Source organism: Mesocricetus auratus, unplaced genomic scaffold (genome assembly GCF_017639785.1).
Source record: "Mesocricetus auratus isolate SY011 unplaced genomic scaffold, BCM_Maur_2.0 Super-Scaffold_100004, whole genome shotgun sequence".
In the NCBI taxonomy this organism is placed as follows: domain Eukaryota; kingdom Metazoa; phylum Chordata; class Mammalia; order Rodentia; family Cricetidae; genus Mesocricetus; species Mesocricetus auratus.
In genome coordinates this window covers 35,172,020-35,199,684 of record NW_024429189.1, presented here as the reverse complement: position 1 = coordinate 35,199,684, position 27,665 = coordinate 35,172,020, and the positions used below count along the sequence as shown (strand labels likewise).

The 27,665-nt window shown below is 37.1% G+C and overlaps 1 protein-coding gene and 1 long non-coding RNA gene across 5 annotated transcripts in view; one reads left to right on the top strand and one right to left on the bottom strand.

Annotated features, from left to right (window-relative positions):
- Positions 1 to 27,665, bottom strand: part of LOC106022141 — a 163,992-nt gene that overhangs the window by 48,711 nt on the left and 87,616 nt on the right. The window lies entirely within an intron of this gene.
- Scn9a (sodium voltage-gated channel alpha subunit 9) overlaps positions 1 to 27,665 on the top strand; it is a 144,344-nt gene that overhangs the window by 61,662 nt on the left and 55,017 nt on the right. The window contains exons 3-12 of one of the 2 annotated variants that reach the window (XM_040745491.1): positions 1,040 to 1,158; positions 1,408 to 1,497; positions 2,388 to 2,516; positions 3,828 to 3,919; positions 4,851 to 5,063; positions 17,265 to 17,328; positions 18,372 to 18,513; positions 20,241 to 20,447; positions 23,695 to 23,982; positions 26,120 to 26,491. In XM_040745491.1, coding sequence (XP_040601425.1) covers positions 1,040 to 1,158; positions 1,408 to 1,497; positions 2,388 to 2,516; positions 3,828 to 3,919; positions 4,851 to 5,063; positions 17,265 to 17,328; positions 18,372 to 18,513; positions 20,241 to 20,447; positions 23,695 to 23,982; positions 26,120 to 26,491 — 1,716 coding nt within the window. Of the gene's footprint in view, positions 1 to 1,039; positions 1,159 to 1,407; positions 1,498 to 2,387; positions 2,517 to 3,827; positions 3,920 to 4,850; positions 5,064 to 17,264; positions 17,329 to 18,371; positions 18,514 to 20,240; positions 20,448 to 23,694; positions 23,983 to 26,119; positions 26,492 to 27,665 lie in introns of those variants that run through there. The other variant, XM_040745492.1, reaches the window with a different exon arrangement.

Here is a 27,665-nt window from a genome sequence, read left to right as displayed (position 1 = left end):
AACCTGGGACCTACATTTAATAGAAAAATGGAAGTTATGACTTATAAACCTAGTCCGGAGAAATCAGAGATAAATGTGTCGCCTGGAGCCCACTGGTCATCCAGCCTAGCAGGGACCCTGTCTCATAAAATCTAGGTCTTTGTACCTGAGAAATACTCTTGAGGTTGCCCTCTTGCCTCCATGTGCATACACACATATTTGCATGGGCCTTAGGTAACTAAATGCACACACACACACACACACACACACACACACTCCCATGTGCACGTGTGTGTGCGCACACACACAGGAAGGGGAGGGGAGGGGAGAAAAGAGGAGTGGAGGGGAGAGGAGGGGAGAGGAGGGGAGGGGAGGGGAGGGGAGAGGAGGGGAAAGTTGCAACTCTGATATGTGAAAAAATTTAATCCATTTTGTATTAACCACGGCAATTCTAAGCAAGCTTTAAAACTCTCAAGGTGTTATGATAAAATTCAGAAATAGTTTCTACCCAATGTTAAACTCTGTGTACCAAAGTGAGACAAATTATTTTTAAAACTAATTTAGGCTATGAGAAGTTAATGTAATCAGTGAAGGAAAGATTCAGTGCTTTGGAGGGTCCCTCAGAGTATCCATCTTGCTCCCTGTCTGTAAGCAGCAGAGGACTGAGAAGAGATATGACTGTTGTCCAACACATCTTCACAAACACATTTACATCATGAGACTTGTTTTCTGGTAACTTTATTTTCAGCTTTGTAGATGACAGTGTGTTGTCACAATGTTTAAAGAAGACTGGGCATGCCTACAACTGATTTATATAATATATATGTGTATATATATATATATATATATATATATATCTCAATTCTTAATTTAGCAGCCTTGTAGTTCATTTGTCCAAGTGACTGACACCTGCTTCCATGCATTCGAACTGCTTGTAAAGTCCCATGGCAGCATTTCTTCTGCTGGGCACTATGATACGAAGTTATAAACTACTGACAGCAATGTACTGGATGGAAGTGTTGGGAGTATGACTTCATCCTGTTTATTTTTCTTTCTGCAGACTTTTATAGTATTGAACAAAGGGAAAGCAATTTTCCGTTTCAACGCCACTCCTGCTTTGTACATGCTGTCCCCCTTCAGTCCTCTAAGAAGAATATCTATTAAGATTTTAGTGCATTCATATCCTTTCCAAAGCCTAAGCAGTACATCCGGATGTAGGATCTTTATAGATTCCAATATACTCTCAAAAGAGTGTGAGGGGGTGGTCTTATTAGCGTTTTAGAATATGTTTTTATTCAAGGAGCCCAAAGAGTGTTCTATGCATCCATTTCGGTTATTTTCTAAAGAAAATTTGTGTTGTCATTTCAACCAATGTCATCATCAACTTTTCCTATTGTGGTTGTCCCATATTCCTTGACTGGAAGCTACCTTATTCAGCATGCTGATCATGTGCACCATTCTGACGAACTGCATATTCATGACCATGAGCAATCCTCCAGAATGGACCAAAAATGTAGAGTAAGTGTGCATCAGTATATTTTAAAGTAGGTTTAAATTATCATTTTCATGCTTTCTTTTTCCTACCAGAAGTTGAAAATTTAAGTGAGTCTATCAACAAGGTAGTTTATCTTCTCATGATTACAATTTTCTTTCAGTTCTTTCTTTCCTCCAAGTTAACACACTGGGAATAAGTTTGAATCATTGGATGCTACCGTGTTTCTGAAGAGTGAACATGTCATATCTCCTTTCCTGTTCAGAAACATGATGTGCAGCTCATGTTAGGGGTTATGTTGTTCTTAGATACTCTGTTGGGTTTGTCTAGGCAGATCTTACAGCCATGCTCTCTGACCAAGTATCTGTGTCTTCTGTGACAATGCCATTTTTAAATCATTTTTATTATATATTTTATTTAATTTTGAAACAATCTTACTTTACATATCAATCCCAGTTTTCTCTCCCTCCCATCCTCCCATGCCCCTTATTAACCCCCCATCTACTCCCCAAGGAGAATGATATCTTCCATGGGGTATCATCAAAGTCTGTCACATCACTTGGGGCAGGGCCTAGGCCCTCCCCTGTGTATCTAGGCTGAGAGATGTGTATGTAGACTGAGATCCTCCATAGGGAATGCACTCCCAATGTCCATTTGTGCACTAGAGATAAATACTGGTTCCACTGTCAGAGGTCCCATAGACTTCTCAGGCCTCCTAACTGACACCAATGACAATGCCATTTTAAGAGTTCCTGGAAATCCCTTGTGTAGTATGGTCTTTGAGGTAGGGTGATCCATATACTAGCAGCTTCCAGGAGATCCCTTCCTTTTATTAATCAGGTATAATAAACTGTAAAAATTTTAATGAGATGTTATTCATTCTACACATAACTTTTCAATGGATTATTTTCTTTAGATACACTTTTACTGGGATATATACTTTTGAATCACTCATAAAAATCCTTGCAAGAGGCTTTTGTGTGGGAGAATTCACCTTCCTCCGTGACCCTTGGAACTGGCTGGATTTTATTGTCATTGTTTTTGCGTAAGTACTCTCAACTTTTTTGAACTGGAAAATTGATGAAAGTCTCAGAATAGCATTCCAGTAAAAACAACTTTTGGAGACTGATTTGCCTTGCATACAATGGCTATATTTAAAGGTAAATGGACTTGTATAAAAGCTTATTCACAGTCATATTTTTTTCAGAAAGTGTTTTCCACTCAAAAAATGTTTAATGTAATGATTATCTTTCTTCCTGCCCAGGACTTGAATGGGCATGTATTATACATGTATATATACAGTGTTAATTAAGTACACATTTTTCTTAAATTTTTATTTAAAAACTAAAAAGTGTGTGAAGCACTCACAATGCTCACTAAAGACTAAGGTCTTTAACAGTAAGCAAAATGCCTGCATTCATAAGTTAGTAAGTACATTAAAATAGAAAGTTAAATATTCTTACCTGAGCTGTCACCACACATTTTCGTACCATTAATGTATTGTACAGCTATTCCATGTGCACCACAGTCTACATTGAGTATAATTTTAAGATATTTATATCTTTTTGCAAATTAACTTGTCAAAAACCTTTTTAAAGTCTCAACCCTAGATAATTTCCTCTGTTATCTTGGATTCTAAAAGCAATCAGTGTCTAATTTGAGACATTTTGACAATCCAGAAGCATCTTAGCTTTCTAGTATTGGGTTCCTTCATCGCTGCCCACCTCCTTAGTCACCAAGTTTTCTCCAATAGATAAACTGTACCTCTGTTGTCTCCTGTGGATAAGAAAATGGCAATATTGCACCCTTCTCATGGTTCCCCATTCTCTATTGTTATAATCTGTGTATTATGAAATTCATCACTTTATGTATGCAATTTAGTGTTTTCTAGTATATTTGCAAATTGTACAGCCATTACTACTATCTAAATTGAGAATATTTCACTCATTCCAAAAAAATCCTTTCCTGATTTTTAGTCACCTCATAATACTGACTATTGAAAACACTATATTGGTTTTGCTCTATGAAAACATCCAATGTGAACATTTCAGCTGAATGAAATTTGCTGTATTTGGCTTCTTTTCCTTAGTATAGTGCTTTCAACATTTTGTAGGAGGTTAAAACTCTGTATTACCACACTAAGCTGATGATGGAAGCATTTGCTTATTTAAGTACATGAACCACATTAAAATACAATATTTGGACTTTTGCCAAATAATTTGAATCATGTACATTAGGTTAAATTAGGACAGAAAAAGACTTGCCAAACTACTTATAGAAAATACTCTGAGTAACAGCACGGGTAAGTATTATAGATTCTACCTAGATTCTGAATAACTCTGATTTAATTCTACAGGTATTTAACAGAATTTGTAAACCTAGGCAATGTTTCAGCTCTTCGAACTTTCAGAGTCTTGAGAGCTTTGAAAACTATTTCTGTAATCCCAGGTAAGAAGTGATTGATGTGGAGCATTAGGCCACTCAACTCCAGCTGCTTGGGAGTTTTCTTTGTCTGTGTGTGTGTTGTCACTGTGTTTGTGTATAAACTCCCCTATTACAGATATGTGACAGAGTTTGTGGACCTGGGCAATGTCTCAGCGTTGAGAACGTTCAGAGTTCTCCGAGCATTGAAAACAATTTCAGTCATTCCAGGTGAGAGTGGGGTTAAACACAGGGGCTGACTTTGACCTTTTGAAGAAAAATATTTCCTTCTATAGTTCAAAACAAATTGCATTTCTTCTGTTTCATATTGTAATCTTTATTAAAAAGTCAACCCTTGAGTTTAACCGGCTGCATGGGTCTTGGAGAAGGCTCACATCTCCACTTGAAATTCTTCCTCCTGCCAAAGGACTGATTTTCCACTTTTTCAGGAAGGAAAATTTCAACTAATCAGAACTTCATATAGTTAAGACAATAAATATCTGCATGTGGATATTGCATGATACTGTTTTGTCTCTTTCAACAGACTGTTTCTTATTTGAAAATTGGTTCAGTATACGTTGTCACTGTGTGCTCCTATTCAATTTCTTACACTTTTAGTATCATTATGTAGAGGTGGTTTGTTTGACCAACGTTTTCTGAATTAGGAGTTATAAAAATTATGTTTGTTGAGTGTGGCTATGGTTTCAGCAACCACCATACTTAACTACTGAATCTAAAGTTTCTTTGGTGATATTTTACTAGTTTTAACCACTTGTAGGTCATAGAAAGAAATTGTGCAGATCTACACTTTTGAACCAGAAGACTTCTCTGGTTTCAATTATTTAAGGCCATTGACTTGACATAATGCATGCGTTTCTAGTAAAGCTTGTGTTTTGATTTGTTTCTCATTCAGAGCCTTTATGTCATTGTGAATATACTTTCCCCCCTATACTTTAAGGCCTGAAGACCATCGTGGGGGCCCTGATCCAGTCGGTGAAGAAGCTATCTGATGTCATGATCCTCACTGTGTTCTGTCTCAGTGTCTTTGCTCTAATCGGGCTGCAGCTGTTCATGGGAAACCTAAAGCATAAATGTTTCAGGAAGGAACTGGAAGAGAATGAAACATTAGAAAGCATCATGAATACTGTTGAGAGTGAAGAAGAATTGAAAAGTAAGAATGCTCCTGTAGTTGCTATCGGGTAGAAATAACACCAAAAGCTTGACTCTTTACTAGCAATGCATGAGTGCTTGAATTTTAATTATTTTGAAGGTATTCAAATATACAATAAAAATATGTCAGTGTATGAATTGTTATCATGTTAGAATTGATATTATAAGTCTTTCTTTTCCTTGGCCTTCTAGTGATTGCCTGTGTAGAAAGCTGGCCTAGGTCCATAACAACAAATCCCTTCAAGTTGAAGGTTCAAGTTGCTAGGTATCTTGACTCCCACTAACCATTGCATATATGTATACAATACAAATTTTGTTCTATAATATTATTTTTCATAAAAACACTGAGACAAATGATGCAATAAGCAATGAAATCCTATTTTTATTTGGGTTACACTTAGAACTATAATCTTATAGTTAAATTAATGTAATAATGATAGAACTGTCACTATTGAGATATTTGACTGCTACGTGGGGTTTTATAAAATAAAACAACTTACCGTTAACAACACCATTCATACAATAGTGATATTTTATCAATGCCATTCTTATAAATAATGATAAATTTGATAGGCTTTGTAACTATTCCTGACAGTATTCTCGTTTATGATTGATGGAGTCTGCAAAGACTAATTCAGAGGAATCTCTCCGTTAGTACAAGAAGACAATCTGCACATAACCTCAGAAGTCTGCTGGATTCAGAAGCACTTGTCAAACATCTCATAACACACAAACTGCGTGTTCTCTAGATGGTTTCCCCTTAGAGTATTTTTCATAAGATCTATTGATGAACAAGAAGCAAAATCGAAGTCAAGGCTGTATCCAACTTGACACCTGGATAGTGTCTGTGTGGCATTGCCTAAGTAACTTAGGATATAAAATTCCAATGTGATCTCAGGGTGAGGCAGAACACAAGAAACCTTACCAGCTTATATCCCTTTTGCCAAAAAGAAATTAGGGTTCCCTTAGGCAGCAGGCAATTCACTTTTTCTAGATGTTTTTACATACTCACTGGTGATGTAAAGCAAACCAAGCCTATCTGAAATGGTGAAAGAGTGTAAGCAAACAAGGAGTATGGATAGGGCTAGTGGGAAGAAAACCACAAATTCCACAGTAAACTTTGTAATATGCATGTTATTACTATCACAGTTTGTTATGAATTACCACTTTTATCATTCTGTGATTTTCCAGTTTCTTATTTTTATAATCGATGTCTTCCATTTTTCAGTTTCTAGAAAATATGTCTTAATTTGTTTACTAGCAGAAGTGATAAATGCAATAATGTCCACATTCATATTCATTTTTTAAAAATTCAATTTGCAATCCTTACCTAAATTTAACTTCTTTCATTCACACTTGTGCCATTAACATTCCTGCCATTATAATCCAAGTCTTATCCTATTCTGAGTTCATAGCTTTAATGTCTTTCATATCTTGGATAGCAGAAAATCTTCAAACACAGTTTTACTAGAATTTGTTTGAGCAAGAATAATTCCTGAATCCAACTGACTGGGGAAAGAGAAGAGGTTCATACAGCTCAGTCCATCAATTAAGCAGCCATTATTTGCAGACAGAAAAATGGTCATGACTTAGAAAAACAGCTTATGCATTACAGGTCACCATTTGCCTCACATGGGCATGACCTGATCAGTTCTTGGTGGTGATGAGCTCAAGTCCAGCTGCTATGATTAGTCAAGACTAAGTTGCTTGATATAAGGGTGAATTTAGTGCTAGCTTATTTCTGTATATTTACTTGTGATTCTTTGTGTATGGAGATAGCATTAGGCCAAATTTAGTTTACACTTTTCCCTTTTAGTCAACTCCTAGTTTTTCAAAGTTTAATGGAAATCATGGGCACTGATATCTCTTTCATTCGCCATGCCAACAGAATTGGTTGGCCTCAATTTGGGATTCAGAATTCCCAACTTCTGGTAAACTTAATATTCCTTTTTGCACTCATTTTTATTATTTTTACTGCAGCAAGATCATTTGGTTTATAATTGATCACTGCATAGAGAAAATTAAAACTTTTGAGAGAATATAGAACATAAAGGAAATTATTTTATATCTGTAAGGAAATAAAAAGAAACTGATGTGTATTGCATAACAGAGGTTCCCACAACTGAACAAATCAAAGTCTGATGTACAATAATGTCCTAAAAGTAGACTATTTTCAAATGTGTTTGCTTTTTTATTTCTTTTGTTTCTCATATCTCTTGTTTACTCCTTACTTATACACTTATTTTTTATTACCAAGGCCTCACATGTGTTAGCTAAAACCACTACCCGCTGAATTGTGTCTCCAGGCACAGTATTTTCTTTATCTTGAAACTGAAATTCTGCCATTCCAAATATATTTATTGAAGTGTAGTAGATGTTATTTACTTGCTTACCAACATGTAGTTCAAAGCAATCTTATTACTTAAAGAAGTTTGCTGAGCAATTATGACTTTTACAGTTGAGCTGTCTATTGTAACCATTATTGGAGACACTAATAATAAATAGATGTATGCTCAGCTAGGGAAGGAATGTTCCATGCAAATATATCTACATATAGAATTATATGTCTACTGGTAAAATGTAGATGAATACACTAATGCTCAGTTTATTTTGTATGAGACCCCCATGATCTTAATAGTTCTTTAGCTATTTGACCTATACTATTATTATTATTTCTTAGTTTGAAACAACTAGTCATGCTACTATAAGAAGATTTACAGTCTTAATCACATTACAGAATAAAAACATCCTCATATATTAACGTTTTTTGTGGGGTAGCAAACTTTAAAATTTAATGTAATCAGTTAGTCAAGTAATGTTTAATAGCCACTAGAAAGAACTTTAAAAAATTGAACTATGTAAGAAGTGAATGTAAACAAAACATAAGCACGAATGTACTGTAGCTGAACTGAGAACAAGAAAATTGAAGACATTCTTTTCATTATGAAGATCACCAATGAAAGCAATAGGTCCATAGAAGAGTACAGCACACTACGCTCCTCAGCTCTGAAAGCCTTACCTGAATATATCTGGAAACTCACAAATACCTGAGATGGGTGACAAGGAAGATGAAGTGCCTTCTCCAGACATTTCAAAGACAAAGCCTAAAAGCAGAACTACTTGTTATATAAGGATAGAACAGTAATTAGTATACATACTTTTTTCAATATTACATATTTCAAATAACCTATTTTTGAAAGCATAATATATGTTTGTCTGAATATTATAAAAAGCAACTCTAAATAACACCCTCTCTTTTTGCCCAGAAACGACATGGTTGGCTGGTCCTCACTAAAGCATATCAGAACAGCTGGGTATAGTGACCAAGCCTATAATCCCAGCACTTAGGAGGCAAAAATGGATTGTCTCAAACTCAAGGCCATCTGAGTTTCAGGTTAGGCAGGGTAATATTAAACTAACAAATCAACCAACCAACCAAGAAGCCATCCAACCAACCAACCAAAAAAAAAGAAAAAAAGAAAAAAAAAGAAAGAACAAACCAACCATCTCACTCCTCAGACAAAAATCCCAAACAGCCAGAGATGGTGTTATATCATCTATGATTTCAGAACTTGGGAGATAGACAGAAAGATAGGAATTCAAGATTATCTCAGGAAAACAGAGTTCTAGGCCACCCTGAGCTACATGTGACCAAAACCAAATCAGACCCTTAAAGCCAAACCAAAACTTAAAAAAAAAAAACAGAAACAGAAAAACTAGGAAATACATTTAGTGCACAGGAAACAAATAAAAAGTTTATGTAAACTGACACTTATTATACTGAAATGGCACTGAGGATAAGGCACAAACAGTAAAACAAAACTTCTTTGGAACAATATACAAAGCTATGTCTTCACTTTCTAAAAATGTATGCTCACATTTAGCATTACGTATGTTTTGTATTTAAGGCCATCACACAAATATAAAACAATCATGTAAAACACATGCATGTTTCATTTATGACTGAGCACTCAACAGTCACTCATTCTTATTGAAATTTTCATCATTTGAACAATATGGAAGTCATCAAAGATGTTCATGAGAAAACATTCCTGTGATATGAAAGTTATACTGAGGGAGTTCTAAAGTTGAGTAAGGAGTCAGGAAAGAAAAGAGTAGTATACTTAGACAGTTGAGCTGTAAAGGGTATCTAAGTAAAGGGGTGTGCACCTCCCATTTGCACTGTGGATTTTGATTGGAATTTTTGTCCTAGAGACAGAAATGGTGGAAGGTGATATAAAGATATTAGGGCAAGAGAGACAGAGAGAATAGATTAATTCAGAAGAGATAGGGAGAAATCTTTGAGAACATGAAAGTGAAAAAGCAGAGGGCAGAGACTTCTTCACTGAAGACTCAGAAAAATAAGAAGTAGTCTGTAGAATCAGTGGAAGTGTGATTAAGGTCAAACTCAGTGGCTATTCTTTCCTGCAGGGATATCGACAATGGAATGATGACCTGAGAAGTATATTTCAAAAGGAAGGGGAAATATGTGAAGGGTTTTGAGGAAAACAAACCACAGGATCGAATTAGGGATTGGATGACAAAGTCTATTTTGAATGTTAATTTGATAAAGAAGTTCACTTATTTGAAATGTCATTGTTCAGTAGCTATGAGAATTTCTCCTCCCAAATTTAATCATTTGGTAGCCAGTTTAGAAAACTGGTACTAGTATAGGTTGGAATTCTGCTAGAGTACTTTGAAAAACAGAAAGATGCATGAAAGCTGAAACATTAACAAAGGAAGATGAAGTAGGATTTTTTTTATTCTTTTGTCTAAGAGTTTAGCCATTTAAAAGAGTCTCTTGGATAACCTATAGCCTTTGGTTTCACTTGTACCAGGGTTTTTCCTGCCCTCATGCACAGCTCTTTCATGGTGCATCAGCATCTCACAGAACACAGGGTATCATGTGTAATGCTTTCTCAACACACTTAAGTCTTCTACTTAAGTTTTCTCAGGACTGGATCACTCCCTGTGGATTGGAAAATACACACTTGTCACCAAAGTCTCATGCTGTGTACTGTGACTACAGCTGTCTTTCTGAGCAAGAACAATTAGAACCAACCACAGAATTGGGTTTTCTACCTGTACCACTGGTCCTGAAACTAACCAAATATTTGTTTTAGATTAATAATTTGACTAATTTGTTATATCCATTTTTGTAATTTTCTACTGTTTCCCTATGTGTACTTTAGTGGAAAGTTAGGAATTATCTCATCAACATCCATAATATTAGGAATCATATTGCATTTATTTTATTGCAAAACTAATTGGCTTTTAAAATCCCTTTTCCAAATGTAGGACTACCTACTTTTTGCTCTTTCTCTTGTTGATTTTCTATATTCACAGAGTCACACCACCATCACTACTGTTTAATACAAATATTTTTCAACTCTTCAAAAAGAAACCTATTTTGCCATTAGTAGTCACTCCTCTTTCTAAACACCAATTTCTAATTCCACTTACCTACTCTGTATATTTAATATGAGCAAAAATAAACAACTGTGACTTTGCATATTTGACTCCTTTTAGTACCACAGTGTTTCAAAATTCTTCCATACTGTGGATATGAATTCTTTGTATTCTTGTGCTATGAAATATTATTAAATTTATATATATATATATATATAATTTTTACATACATATAGAATTTTTCTACTTTCACTAGTTTGCATACATTACTAATGTTTGTTAAATTTGTCATCACTATGACCAAATATCTGAAGCAACAACCTAAAGCAAAGAATAATTCACTGGGTTCATGACTTCAGATGTCTCAGTGTATGGTCCTTGATTATAAAGATACTAAGCTGAAGGTAGGGTGAAATATAATCGCAGCAGAATCATGGTAGTCAGAGGTGCTCAACTCTTAACTACCAGGAAGGAGAATCATCCATAACAGAGAGAAAAAAAATATACAACAGGACACATCTCCAACCCCGATGACTTACTTTCTTCAAATGAGTTCCAAAGCCATAGTTCTACCACATTTCTACAGTCAGTTCAAGATTTTAGTCCATGATTGAATTATCACTTTCTAATTGTCTTTGGAAACACTTTACACCATGCAAAGAAATGCTCATAATTTTATGAGCATCCATGAAAACATAATAGTGTCATGAACATTAAATGTTTATATGTACATGTGTCTTCCTTTTTTTTGACCCAGACCAAATCTCATGCACCCCCGCCTGGCACTGAATTCACTATAAAGATGTCTTTGAACTTCTGATCCCCATGACCCTAGCTCCTAACTACTGGGATTATAGGAATAACCCACCATACTTAGTTTGTGCACTGTTATATATCAGACTTAGGGCTTTGTGTGTGCTGGACAAGTATTCTATTCACTGATCTATATTCACGGGTCATGGTAATGCATTTTCTTTTCTTTTTTATTTAAATTAGAAACAAGCTTGTTTTACATGTCAATCCCAGTTCTCTCTCCTCCTCCCCTGCCACCCACTGACTCCCTAACCCATCCCCTTTCTGCTCCTCAGGGAGGGTGAGGCCTTCCACAGGGAATCTTCAAAAACTGTCAAATCATTTGGAGCAGGGCCTAGACCTGCCACCATGTGTCTAGACTGAGATAGTAGGCCTCTATGTGGAATGGGCTCCCAAAGTCCATTCATATAATAGGGATAAATACAGATCCACTACCAGAGGCCCCATAGATTGCCAAGGCATCCTAAATGACACCCACATTCAGAGGGTCTGGATTGATCCTCTGCTGGTTTCCCAGCTATCAGTCTGGGGATCATGAACTCCCCTTTGTTCAGGTCAGCTGTTTCTGTGGGTTTGTAAAGCCTGGTCTTGACCTCTTTGCTTATCACTCCTCCCCCTCTGCAACTGGCTTCCAGAGTTCAGTTCGGTATTTACCTGTGAGTGTCTGCTTCTGCTTCCATCAGCTACTGGATGAAGGCTCTAGGATGTCATCAATCTCATTATCAAAGAAGGGCATCTAAGGTATCCTCTCCACTATTGCTTAGCTGGAGTCATCCTTGTAGATCTCTGGACATTTCCCTAGTGCCAAGTTTATCTTAAAGACTATAATGGCTCCCTCTTTTTTCTTGCTCTCTTCTACTCTTCACCCAACTCAACCTTCCTGCTCACTCATGTCTGCTTCTCCCTCCTCTTCTCCTCTTCTCTTTCTCCTAACACCCTCTCCCCTCCTCAGGTGCTCCCAATTAGCTCAGGAGATCTTGTTCCTTTCCACTTCTCCAGGGGACCATGCATGTCTTTCTTAGGTCCCTCTTATTTCCTATCTTCTCCGGTGGTGTGGATTGTAGACTGGTAATCCTTTGCTCTATGTCTAAAATCCATATGTGAGTGACTACATACTATGTTTATCTTTTTGTGACTGGATTACCTCACTCAAGATGGTTTCTTCTAGTTCCATCCATTTGACTTCGAATTTCAAGATTTCTTTTTTTTTTCTTTTGTTCTGCTGAATAGTACTCCATTGTATAAATGTATCACATTTTCTCTATCCACTCTTCAGTTGAGGGGCATCTAGGTTGCTTCCATGTTCTGGCTATTATAAATAATATTGCTATTAACATAATTGGACAGATTCCATTGTTGTATGAATGTGAAACTTTTGGGTATATGCCTAAGAGTAGAATTACCTGGAACTTGTGGTAGGCTGATTTCCATTTTCCTGAGGATCCTCCATATTGATTTCTAAAGTGGCTGTATGAGTTTGCACTCCCATAAGCAGTGGAGGAGTGTTTCCCTTTCTCTACATCCTCTCCAGTATAAACTGTCACTGATGTTTTTGATTTTAGCCATTTTGACAGGAGCAAGATGGTATCTCAGAGTTGTTTTTATTTGCATTTCCTGTTGGCTAAGGATGTTGAGCACTTCTTTAAGTGTCTTTCAGTCATTTTAGATGCCTCTATTGAGAATTATCTATTTAGTCTGTACCCCACTTTTTAACTGGATTATTTGGTATTTTGGTGGCTAGCTTCTTGTATTCTTTATATATTTTGGAAATCAGTTCTCTGTCAGATGTGGTGTTGGTGAATATCTTTTCCCATTCTGGGGGCTGCTGTTTTATCTTGTTGACTGTGTCTTTTGCCTTATAGAAGCTTCTCAGTTTGAAGAGGTCCCATTTATTAATTGTTGATCTCAGTGTCTGTGATACTGGTGTTATGTTCAAGAAGCAGTCTCCTGTACCTATTCACTCAAGGGTACCTCCCACTTTCTCTTCTAAGAGGATCAGTGTGACTGAATTTATGATGAGGTATTTGATCCACTTGGATTTAAGTTTTGTACATGTCGATAGATATGGATCTATCTGCAATATTCTACATGCCAGCATCCAGTTATGCCAGCATCATTTTTTGAAGACACTTTCTTTTTTTCCATTGTATAATTTTAGCTTCTTTTACAAAAATCAGGTGTTTGTACATAGGTAGATTAATATCAAGGTTTTCAATTCGATTCCATTGGGTCTACCTGTCTATTTTTGTGCCATCACCAAGTTGTTTTCAGGACTATAGCTCTATAATAGAGCTTGAAGTCAGAGATGGTGATGCCTCCAGAAGTTCCTTTATTGTACAGGGTTGTTCTATCTATCCTGGGTCTTTTGTTTTCCCATATAAAGTTGAGTATTATTTTTTCAAAGTCTGTGAAGAATTGTGCTGGGATTTTGATGGGGATTGCATTGACTCTGTAGATTGCTTTTGGGTAGATTGATATTTTTGCTACGTTGATCCTACCTATCCATGAGCATGGGAGATCTTTCCAATTGTTGGTATCTTTAATTTCTTTCTGTAAAGATTCAAAGTTCATGTTTTACAGGTCTTTCACTTGTTTGGTTATTGTTACCCCAAGATGTTTTATGTTATTTGTGGCTATTGTAAAGGGTGATATTTCTCTGATTTTTCAGCCAATTTATTGTCTGTATTTTTAAACTAATTTTGAATCCTTGTATCCTGCCACTTTGTTAAAGATGTTCATCAGCTGTAGAAGTTCCCTGGTAGAGTTTTTCATGTGACTTATGTAAACTATCATATCATCTGCAAAGAGTGGAAGTTTGACTTCTTCTTTTCCAATTTGAATCCCCTTGATCTCCTTTTGTTGTCTAGTTCTTGTAGCTAGAATTTCAAGTACAATATTGAAGAGATATGGAGAGAGTGGACAGCAATGGGAATATATTTTCAATTCTCAGGGTGTAACTGGTTAAATTAATGAGTCATGATTATATCAGTTAATAAATCACTTTCATAATCATCTAATTTATATTTTATACAATGATCACTTTCTTTTTCTAGGGTATTTCTCCTTTCCTTTAGATATTAAAATTATATTCTCTTGGGACCAATTAGGCTACACATTCAGTGCCTAGTTAGAAATTACTGTAAAGTGCTCTATAAGAGCACAGTGAGCTCCATGCATTGCTACACCTTTCATCATGCCTACTGAATTAAATGGAAGCTTGGTACTGTGAGTGTTAATGCAGCACTAGAGCCTTTTCCTATGATCCAGCTCCTCAATGACTGATGGATATTCAGTGTTAGTTTCATGACTAATCATTAGGCAATCTTAGCACAATGAAATATCAGGTAGGTTTGTGTATAAATGATATCGCAGAACCCATATGTAGTAGCCCATGTCTATAGCCTCCACATTTAGGAGACTGATAGGAGGGTGAGAGCTTGATAAAAGACTGAGTTACATAGAGTTTATGTAAACCTAGAATACATGGCAAAAACTTTATATCAAAAGCCCAAAGCAAATAAATAAACATGTATAAAAGGGATAAAAAATTGCATCTTACCTTGACTTTCTTTATATTGCTGGACTTATCATCAGTGAAACACAGAATTTTTCTTTCAATGCTATTTATTAAGTCTCACTAAATAAGATGGTTTCCATTTTTTCTTACATCTTATAAGTAAAACAGGGAGCTGGTGCATGAGGCAGTTGGTTAATTTTCTTTGAAATTAAGTGATAGTTTAATAATAGCAGTGCTTGCCAGGCGGTAGTGGCACACGCCTTTAATCCCAGCACTCGGGAGGCAAAGGCAGGCAGATCTCTTGAGTTCGAGGCAGGGCTGGACCGACAGCCTCCAAAACAATACAGAGAAACCCTGTCTCGTAAAACCAAAAAAAAAAAATAGCAGTGCTTGCCCTTCAATGACTAGTATGTGTGGAACATTGTTATTGATCTATTTGCAAAATCATCTATGAATCATTTAAGAACTCCATAAGTATTTCTAACTACAATTCACAAATGCAGCAGCTAAAGCAGTTGGGTGATTTCATTGCATAGAAATCAACAGAAGCAATACCCAAGTATAAGAATATGCAACTTCAAAGTCTTAATTCCATTATTATCACAAAAGTCCCATAATCACATTTTTGTTGTTGTTGAATTGAACCAAATGGGAATTAGAGCCCCTTTTAAAAATGGGATTATATGCATGTATAGAAACATCATAGTGAAATTTATTATTTTATATAATTAATACATATTAATAAAATGTATTAGTATTTGGGAGTAATGATACAAGCTTCTATAGTCCTTTATGTAATATGAAAAATTGAGTTGCCTTTCAGTCATAGCAGGAAGTCTTAAAACTGACTAATGAAGAAATCAGAAAACCCTGTACAATGAAAAATGGGTACCAAGGGCACCAGGAAAGGTCTAAGGTAAAAAATATGAGTTGATTTCATTATTAAATTCTCAACATTTGGAACTTCCCAATCTTATAGATACTGATTGGTAGGTGCACAAGAAGGGAATTTTATAAATTGCATCCATCCACTTGCAGTATTGCATAATGTTTCAGATGTACTACTTTGGGACACAGTTTTGAATGCCTTCTCTGTCTCCTCTCCCCACCTAATTTACTCTCCCCATCCCTCCTTTCCCTCTCCTCTGTTCTTTTCCTCTTCCACTTCACTTGCCTCTCCTGCCCTTCCCTCTCCTCTCTTCCCGCCTTCTCTCCTTCCTCTTTTCTCCTCTTCTTTCCCCCCTCTTCCCTTTCCTTCTCATCTCTATTTTATCTCCAGCAAAATTCCTAAAACCTACAGCCTTGAATACAATGTTTTCTATAATTAACAAAAACTGAATGTGTCTCTCCAGACCTCCATCTTAGTCTGTGGTGCTGTTTCAGCAGTCCTCTGTCTTACACACATTTTGCTTGTCCCCATCAATAGTTGCTGCCTACTGTATTTCATGCCTTCTTCATATATAATTTTTCTGGGACCTGTTACTATACCCATGTTTACTCTTCTGTCAACACAGGATGATCACAGGATCATTACAGGATAATCACAATGGCGTTTCAAACCATCAGTGAATGGCTTCTTTGTCAAATTCCATCCCCTTAGATTTTCCTGGACCCAAGTTTTCTTATTGTTTTAAAATATTTTCATTAGAGCACTTATAACTCTATATTTCATTTTTAAAAGGTATGAGTAAATCATTTTGAATGAGAAAAAGTTAGTTTAGATCAAGGTTTCAGATGTTTTGGTCCATGGTTACTTAGTTCTGTAGTTTCTAAGTTCGTGGTAAGGCAGAGCATTATGATAATGAACACAGCTAAAGAAACTGTTCATCTCATGGTAGCCAGGAGGCACAAAGAGAAAGGAGACAGGAAGAAACTAGGGACTAAATGTGTCCTTCAAGGGACTATTCCCATCATGTTATATTCTTGCTCCAACTATGTCTGACCTTCATAGTTAGTTCTCTATTGCTTCTCAATATCCTGTTAATACAGGTCCCATAATGTATTAATCCATTCATTAGTTTAGAGCCATTTGTATTCAATCAATAACATCTCAAAGGCACTAACTGACTCTGACTTTGTGAACTGAAGAGCAAGTCTTAAACACTAGAGTCTTAATGGCAACAATGACCCAAACCAGCTACTATTTGAAATTGCTACACATATTATTTACTTGTTAGTTGTTTTCCTACATACACCAAGATCCTTATGCACTAGATAAAGGAAACGATGCAAAGCTAATGATTTTTTATCATTTTTGTCTTCACAATCATTCATTAGCCCATAAAATGTTGTAAGTAGATATTTTATGAATAATATATGATAATATGAAACCAAATAAATGTTCATTACCAGGAATGAGACCTAGATGTTTGCATACATGTCTATATTCATTAACTTACTTGCCATATGACTCTTTGAGCTTACATACTGTAATGCTATATTTTTCAAATTCTTCCTAAACAGAGTATTTTTATTACTTGGAGGGAACCAAAGATGCTCTCCTTTGTGGTTTCAGCACAGATTCTGGGTAAGTAACATTTTCTTTGCTTTCAGTTTAAATGTTGCAAAAGAAAAATCTCATGCCCAATTAGGTTGCTGGTGAGCACTTTTAAATCTATATTATAGTTTTCATAAATTTCTTGGTATTGCTTTTGTTCATTTTATATAATAATGAACAGATTTTAAAATGTTTATAGTTTACGCATGAGCTAGAAGCAAGACCAATCATGATGTAAACTTGAATCAAAGCAAAATATCAGTCATGGAATCTTGGGATATGCAAGAATTACTTCCTAAAATCCTATTATACATTCGTTGGCTAGCTTAAGGAATTTGTCCCTGGAGAGAAGAATAACAAAATCTCTTTCCATCTCAATGTTCTCCATTGCCTAATTCAATATAACTCATAGGTAACCGAGTATACTGCTCTGACCAATTTACACAGGTTCCTGTGGGCTAGGGTAAAGATATTTAGAGAACCTTCTGTTCATGCAAACACCATTCCGTTTTCTCCAAATACCACCCTCATATTGCAAGGAAGCTTTGTTCCTACTCTGTGACCCATCAAGGAATCTCTTCATCAGTCTCTGGAAACTCTGCCAACCTCAGAATCAACAGTGTTGCTTCTCCACAAAACCCTTAAAAACACCCGGTTCATCTAAAGACACTAAAAATCTGTCTTCCAGTTTCAGGAAGTGAAAAGTTTTAAAACCACAGATCTTTGTGAACATTCACAAATGTATCATGGCTGCACTTGGCTTTAATTCACTCTGAGAATAACTTTCAGAGAAGCTGTTTTGCTAGAGGCCTTCATAGCAAACCTTATTGATTTGAATTGATGTATATATTGTGTTTGCCTACCATACAACCTTTACTAAATAAATATACCATTTACTAAATGGTTCTATGAGCAGAATGGGATACAATGCCCATGTTGATCCCAGGTTACATGCTCGTAGTTGTTTTGCAACACTGAGCCTCTAAAACGAATCCTGAATTTAACACTGCTATAGTGCTCCTTACCTACAAGTCGAATGTATTCTGACCTATAATTTCCTTTTTCATCTGTAGTCAGTGTCCAGAAGGGTATGAGTGTGTGAAGGCTGGCAGAAACCCTGATTATGGCTACACGAGCTTTGACACTTTCAGCTGGGCCTTTTTGGCCTTGTTTCGGCTAATGACTCAAGACTACTGGGAGAACCTTTACCAACAGGTGGGTGCCAGCAGAAACATCCGTCTCTGAAGACTGTCAATGTCTAGTGTCCATTGCTTTCCACCTTCTGAGCTACTGTAGTCACTGTTATTTCCACTTTATTTCCATGGACAGTATGGAAATCCCTGATGTGCATTGTAAAGTTAGAGATGATTTATCCAGCTAGTAGTAGAACAGGTAGTTCTTAGATCATAAATCATTTTCTTCTCTGCTGCAAGCAATGTTAATTTTTAGGTCTTCCTCAGTATATTGCCTGGTAGGGTCTGACATAAAGAGCAGAGAACATCACAGTTTCTTGAGCTGCCTTTGCGTAGTCACCACTTCTGTCACACGACTGGGGTGTCTGAGCCTGTGAGACTCTCCTGTGCTGTCCCCTTATTTACAATTAAACACTCTGGTCTTCTCCAAACTTTCCTCTCCCTTGTCAACTACTTCCTCCTCTTGACTTCATGACCCTTTAAGTATTCCCTAGCTTACAGTATCAATCTGCTAAACTGTTCCCTTACATGGTCACCTACCCTAGCATGGATGTGAGGTGCTTGACAAATGAACTCTATGAGTTTATTATTTATTCTCAGCATGCAATTCCAAAAGGGAAGTGTTTGAAATGGTAATTCTATTATTCCCTGTAACCATAAATTTCTTTTCTTAGAGTTTCTACAAGTACTTCTTTTGGTCTCTTTTATATTTACTTCTGTGAATAGTATACAAGTTATAAGAAATATATAAAAAGTACCTTTTGTAGGAAAATAGAAGTAACAGAAATAATATGGGGATAGAAACAGAATCTTAGAATGCTGTCCTGCTGGACTCACATGGTCCTCTTTCTTCAGCTTCCAGAGTATCCAGGGCCACAGTCATGGACCACCAAAGCAGTCCCCAGCTTTATAAATATAGAAAAGGGGGTTATCTTAGTTCAAAATTAAGGTCACATAAATAAATACACTGACATATACTTTTCAAAGGGAAGTAGAAAGATGGCCATATTTAAGTTGAGATGTAGAAGCTAGACTTTCTCACACACTGGTATTTACATTTGAAGAAAGTTAATGAAAATCAGATCAAATGTTTCCATTGACCTAATAACTCCACTTCTAAGAATTTATTCAAGTGAAAAATAATAAGCACAACAGAGTGATAGAACAGAGGATTGAGTAACTAAACACTAGAACTTTCAGAAGCAGTTAAGTTTCACTAAAATCGCTGTACTATTTTGAATTAATCTAAAAATGATATACAGAGCAGAAGATAAATTGCATTTAAAGTTATTAATGGTGACACTAGATAAAAATAAATATCTATGAGGTCAACAAATTCAATTAGTAGGGCAATCTGTCTACATCAAAGTTTAAAATGACAATCTCTGCTTTCAAAAGGAAAGAATAAGATTTTAACAATAAGGAGCCTGTTTCAAAAAGTTAAAAGATATCCTGGGAGCTAAAGTTACCAGTAATTTAAAAATGTGAAAAATGAGGGACTGTTATATTATTATATTTAATAATAAGTAAGAATCAAGCTTTAGTGCTGGGCTATTACATTGCTATATCTTTTATAATATTTAAAAAGTTTGTTTAATACTGACTTTCTTCAATTATATTATTTTCATTTCTATTTTTATAACATGAAATTATACAATATATCTGGTTTGCATGTTCTTTATGTACAAGTCACAATGAAAAAGCAGTAAATTGTATTATTAAAATAACAATTTTACCCCCCATCCCCAGACTCTACGTGCTGCTGGCAAAACCTATATGATTTTCTTTGTCGTGGTAATTTTTCTGGGCTCATTTTACCTGATAAACTTGATCCTGGCTGTGGTAGCCATGGCATATGAGGAACAGAACCAAGCCAACATCGAGGAAGCTAAACAGAAAGAACTAGAATTTCAGCAGATGTTAGACCGACTCAAAAAAGAGCAGGAAGAAGCTGAGGTAAGTGTTTGTTATGACTAATATAAAGACAAAGGGGACACAGAAGTCCTTTCCATGTAGACTGCCCTGATTTCTGTAGACTACACCTGATGTTGCCCAAAAGGCCAAGAAATAAGTCCTGTTTTCTATGTGAATCACATCCTTTCATTTCTAATGTGCTTGAAGGAATGAGCTCTGAACAGAGCTAGAACTGACACCTGCTATCATCTCCAGTTTTATAACAGATGTTTTGAAATCTTTATGATTCTACCACCCAGAATGAGTCAGCATGACAGTTTATAAAATACAAGAATTGTGTGCATTTTCAGAGATAATAGCTTTTCATTTACAATTCCATACTCAGATAGTACATTCTGATCCATTGCCACCCTAGCCGTCTCTTACTTCCCTCCCACCTGATTATCCTGCAGTACCCCCTTACAATTCCATTTCCCACAGCCCTGTATTTTCCTTCTTTTTCTAACCCACTGAGTTTAACCAGGGTTGTCAGTGTTCATGGATTTGCTACTACTCACTTGAGCCACTTGAGCTAATCAGTAGGTCCAAGACTGCAGAAAATATCTGCCTCTCCTCCAGAATCCATCATTAGTTTATAATTCATCAGGGAGTGTCGGCCCACGTGGACCCTCCCTACATGTAATTGAATACTGACAGGTCCAGTCTTGTGCAAACCCATTTGTGGCAACCGCTGTTGCCATGCCATGGTTGAGCTGGTTGTGTCATTCTTACATCACAAAATTTCATATCCTTTATCCCTATCTTCTTGCTCTTACATTCTTCCTGTGTCCACTTCAGCATTGTTCTCAGAGCATTGGAGAGAGTGATATGAATGTCATCTTGAGGGCTGAGCACTCATCTGTCACTTATTCTCTGCGTTTTGAGGATCCATGTAATTCTTCACTCACCACCTTTCACTTCCAAGAGAAGATTCTCTGGATTAAGCCAAGAATGACATTTGTTAATAGCAATAAACATAGCTATCTAGAAGGCAGCTTGTGACCATGTCAATTTAGCTAATTAACGTTAGTAAGTTCCCACATGAGACTGAAGACCTCCTCAGCCATGGGTTTTTAATTTAGTACTACTAGGCATGGATTCCATCTTGGTAAGTGAACCTTATACTTGTAAGAAAATGTAACTATAACACTAAGGTTACTCAACAATCTATAGATTAAATTACTTTTGCTAATGTAATAAACTTTCAGATGAAGGCAGACACACTAATGATTCTGACCACTTCCAAGTAAGGCACAGATGTCTAATCACCCTCTGTGTGAAAGCAAACTTCAGTAAGAAAAGGCTGGGAGGACTCCTACAAAGACAGATAATCTCAAATGTTTAGGAAAAGTTTTAAAACCTGTCAGGTGATTGGATGGAATTAACCTCTTGAATGACTGTAGCACCAGACCAATAATCTTTGATGAGGAGAAACACTGATGTACAAATATGTGTAGTGCAGCATTTTAATAATGTTAAAATTCAGAAATACAACATACTTTCAAAACATCCGGAAACATAATAGGATGATGATACCTTTGTGTATTAACATTGCACTCATCCATAAACTGATACATTTTTGAGAAAATTCTGCAATGAGAAAAACAATGCCTAAATAATAGTGGGTGGAATGATAGATAGGACACAATCACAATTTACATGTTTCACAAATACATAAATGACCTAGAGAAATATTACCACAACTTCTTTCTGAGGTTAAGAATGCAATTACTTTTCTACTTTTCCTTTGCATCTTATTTATCAACCTTTTTTTCTATTTTTCTTCAGTAATTTTCCTTTAGTCTTGACATTTTCATACATGTATACAATGAAATATTCATATCCACTCATACCGACTCACCTTACTCTCCCCTCCTCTAAATCTCCCAGCCTACCCCTCCCAATTTCATGTCTTTTTTTGATATTCCAATATGTCTGATTAGTGATGCCCATAGGTGAATGATTATGGGGCCATCCCCTAGACCATGGGAAAACTACCAGTGACCATACACACCAAGAAAAAATTATTCTCCCTGTCCCAGATACCATCAACTGCCAGTACCACCTCAGGAAGGAGTGGGGTGCAGAGATCACCTTCCCCATCTCTGCCTGAATTTTGGTCTTATGCACTGAACCTCAGGTGCTCTGAGTTCTTGAGTGTAATAGCCACATTATGTCCAGAAGTCAATATTTCAAAGATAATCCCCATTATCTGGTTCTTTTACTATTGTTACCTCCTTTTCTGTGATTTCCCCTGAGCCTGACTGTGTGGAGGAGAGGGGTTTGATGGATGTCCCCTTTAGGGCTGAGCACTGAATTTCTTATTCTCAGTAGTTAGACCTTTCATACATTTCTTTATCAACTGTTTTCTACTGCAAAATAAGCCTCTATGACCAAGGCTGAAGACAGTCCAGTTACATGGGTATAAACACAAATATTTAGAAGATAACATAGCAACATGTCATCTAGTAAAATAACTGGGGAAGTCATAACCCTAGGGTAGAACCTAGTACTGTTATTCTATTTTTAAAACACATTTACCCCCTGTGAGATGATATAGGTACTTTCTGTCCCTGGTAAAACTCACTTTTGAGATCTCACCAAACTCTTATGAGAAGAATCATTGAGCTTACAATTTTTTGGCACACTATTTCCTTAATAACTTATTTTCATTTTCAGATATGCCACTCTCATTAAGCTATAAGGTGCCTGATTCAATTGGTGATAATGGAATCTGCAAGCTGATTACCTTAGCGCACAATTTATGTGAGGGTTTTCCTTTCCTTTCATTTTATTATATATAAAATTTTATTTAAATTAGAAATAATCTTACTTTACATATCAATCCCAGTTCCCTCTCCTTCCCATCCTCCCATCCCCCTACTGGTCCAATATATCCTACCTCCCCATCCACTCCCCAGGGAGGGTGAGGCCTTCCATGGGGATCATCAAAATCTGTCATGTTATTTGTGGCAAGGCCTAGGCCCTCCTCCATGTATCCAGGCTGAGTTTATATTGCAAAGCTACCTGTAAAACTTCAACACAGAATACTTAATTTGTTTAATTCTAAGAAAGTTCACAACATGTAAGATACTGAAACTTTATTATAATGTGCTGGAGGAAAAGAATATGCTTCATATGCTGGCTGATCATAATGCAACAAAATAGAGGTAACTGCAGGGGTACCCTCTGGCTTGTTTTGTCAAGATTTGGAAATTACTTAAATGCTGGACTTGTCTTGGTCCAACAGGCGATCGCTGCAGCTGCTGCTGAGTACACTAGTATTGGGCGTAGCAGGACGATGGGTATCTCGGAAAGTTCGTCAGAAGCCTCCAGGCTAAGCTCAAAGAGTGCCAAGGAAAGAAGAAACAGAAGAAAGAAAAAGAACCAGAAGAAGATCTCCAGTGGCGAGGAAAAGGGCGATGATGAGAAACTGTCCAAGTCAGAGTCAGAGGAAAGCATTCGAAAGAAAAGTTTCCATCTCGGCGTGGAAGGACACCACCGCGTCCGGGAGAAGAGGCTGTCCACACCTAACCAGGTACTGCTGGTGCCACCAGATTAGGCTTCCCAGCAAAAAGGTAGCACAAGGTTTAACTCTGGAGTCGGGTCCCAGGATAGGAAGGGGGCTTCACCACCATGTTTAACCTAAAACACAGCCTTTGCCTGGGCATTTATGGAAAGAAGAAAAAGTATATGGTTTTTCTTAGTTATGTTGCCATTTTCATAAACTGCTGCTGTTTCAGAATTGCCATATCTTCTCTAAGAAACAATGTTTTTGCTCCTTTTCTTTTCTTTCTTTCTTACTTTTTTTGTCTTTTTTGGGACAGAGTTTCTCCGTATAGCCTTGGCTGCCCTAGAAGTCACTCTGTAGACCAACCAGGCTGGCCTCAAACTCAGAGATCCACCTGCCTCTGCCTCCCAAGTGCTGGGATTACAGGCATGTACCACCACCAACCGGTGAAACATTTTTTTGTAAAATAAAATGTTCCTGCAAACTATTGTAGGAATTAAGAGATTATTAACTCCACAGATTAATTTTCATAGTTGTATTTAGTCAAATATTTTTAATACTTCATTCATGATGAGTACAAGAGGAGTCTAGGAAGAAAGGAAGAAGGAAGGAAAGAAAAAGGAAACAAAGAGAAAGGGAGGAAGGGAAGGGGAAGGAAGAAGGGTTGTTTACTATTACCTGAGGACTCTCACTCCTTCCCTGCCTCAATTACTAAGTGCACATTTAAAATTTTTTATTACATTTCTGTTTTCAAGACTGGCCTCAAGCTATCTACATAGCCAAGAATGACCCCAAACTCATGATCTTCCTCCTTCTGCCTTCCCAGTGCTGGGATTATAATTACTAGTCACCATGCCCAATAAAGTGTTGTGATTTGAACCAACAATGCTATGCATACTAGGCAAGCACAGTAAACAGAGTTTCTGTCCCACCTAGTCCCACAGCCATTTAGTACCAAATAAACACCCAGAGGTTCATATTAATTATAAACTGTTGAACCAATGGCTCAGACTTCTTATAGGCTAGCTCTTTCTTTTAAACTATGTATCTCCATGTAGTACTGGCTTGCCAGAAAATGCCCAGACCTGTTATTTCTTCGGCAGTTACATGGTATCTGCCTCTGGTAGCCCTTTCTGCCCGTTTTTGCCCAGAATTCTACTTGTCTGGTACACCCACCTATACTTCATGTCTGGCTACTGGACCATAAGTGTTTTAGTCATCAACCAATAAGAGAAACATATATACAGAAGGACATCCCCATCAAAGCACACTACGAACTTAGCTATGTCCTCAGTCCCATCTGCTCCTTACTGATAATTTCCCTCATTAATTTCTCCTGTCACAGCAGTACCCCCTCATCCCCTATTTAGCTCAAGCACCCCACCCTCATGGTTCACCACACCTTCCTCTCTCTTCTGCATGCCTGCATCTGATATTCCATGCATGGCCCAGCACTGCTGTCATTGTCATCTTCACCACAGGTTGAAGTTTCCAGCTTCTGTTACTTAGGTGGGAGGCACAGAAGTAAAAGAAAGTCAGTCCTTGTGTGCAAACACCATGCAATCCAGGAGAGACAGCTAGAATCCTCTTGATACTAACACAAGGAAAGACAAGAGGAAGGCCATGCTTGCTATAAGGCGAAGACCTTGTCATATTCATTTTCTATTGTTCCTCTTGCCTGCCGCTTGCCCTTAAGATAGTAAGATCTAATGCTTATTGAATTTAGTACTTCTAAATAACCTGCCCTGGATTTTCATTTATGGAAATGGTTTACCCTGGATAGGAATCATATGAAGGTGACAGTTTTCCCATGTTCCCTTGGGACTACCCCATCCCCCAAGTTGTAATAACTCCTGTCTCTTAATTTCATTGATAACTGTATCGTTTAAAGAGTGCCTGACTGGCCTCTGGTCTATAAACTGATGGTTGAGTTTTAGTATTAGAACCAGACAGGTACCTCTCCAGCTTCTAGGTATGGCTTCTAATTATCGCAGTCTTTGTTTGCTACAATTGGTCTTTTTGTTGAATTGTTTTTCTCTTAAATATATTCTTTTAAGAAAACACAGCGTCACTAATCTCAGGCTAAAGAATTAGTGGTAATCTCATGCAGTCTGCTCTTAATTGTAGGCGCTCCAGCAGACACTTTCTGTCTTGTCTTTTCCAGTCACCACTCAGCATTCGCGGCTCCTTGTTTTCCGCAAGGCGCAACAGCAGAACGAGTCTCTTCAGTTTCAGGGGTCGAGGAAGAGATCTAGGATCTGAGACCGAATTCGCTGATGATGAGCATAGCATTTTTGGAGATAATGAGAGCAGACGAGGTTCACTATTTGTGCCTCACAGACCCCGGGAACGACGCAGTAGTAACATCAGCCAGGCCAGTAGGTCCCCCCAAATGCTGTCGGTGAATGGGAAGATGCACAGTGCGGTGGACTGCAATGGCGTGGTGTCGCTTGTGGATGGACCTTCAGCCCTCATGGTCCCCAATGGACAGCTTCTTCCAGAGGTGATAATAGATAAGGCAACTTCCGACGACAGCGTAAGGATGTTTTCCATAGTTTAGGCATGGCTGGGCTCTTGAGTCGTGCATCAGTCAGTCTCTCTTGTGGGAGGCCGGGGGACGTCTGCTCTCTAGCCTGTGAATGGCTCTGCGTTTGATGATGCCTTCTCTGTGAAAACATGGCTTTACTTTATACCTCAATCCCCACGTCAGGTGTTGCAATCGCCTCATTCAAAGTATTTAATGGGGCTAGAGAGATGGTTCAGTGAATAAGGGCCCTATGGCACAGCAAGCAACTCCGGCAGCTCACAAATTAACCACTGTGTAACTCTGGCTCTGGGGGATAGGGCTTGCTCTTCTGGCGCCAGTGGGTACTGCATTTGCATGTGTATAACAATATAGACAAACAAACCCACAATTAAAAATTTATGCATAAATCTTAAATAAACAAAAATATTTTATATCCCACATTGGTAAAAAGGTACGTTTATTTATATTTGATTACAGGTTGAAAAATCATCACTTTAGAAAACATTTATGCCTACAGCATACTAAGTAGGCTGTCCTTATTGGTAGATAGGTCTTCTGTAAAGAAACCTGGATCTCTTTGCAACATCTGTATGAGATGACATATTATTATCATTGAAAACAGGAGAAATAAACCGGAATATTCACATGTAACCATAGCTCAGAAGCAGCTCTGGCATATCTACAAGGTCCTGTGTCTAAGGGTGTATGTACTCTTAACCTCCAACATCTCCAATGGATGTTAGACTTCCAAATTTGTATATACTTTAGAATTTCTATACTGATTCCTCTAAACAAATAAAATATATCACTTCCATTTAAAATATACTTTTCTGAAGTCTATTAACAGAAAATATCTGAAACAAATAAACATAAAATTTAAAATGTAGCTATTCTCACATGACAATTCCCAGTGTCTTAGAATCACTGAACCCTTAAAAAAAGTCTCACTAGATATGAAAATCAGATATTTTCTGGTTCCTGGAGTTTCCTGGATACATATTTTGCCCACTGATTATGCTATGCTGCATTACCAAATGTCAGCAAGAACTGTCATTAACCCAGCATGTGTGTATCATATGCCATGCAATTATATGGTTGCATTAGCAAACTGTGTAGCATCTGAAGCAAGAATAAAGTTCCATCAAAGTCATGGCCACACACACATTTCAGTTTGAAAAAAAAA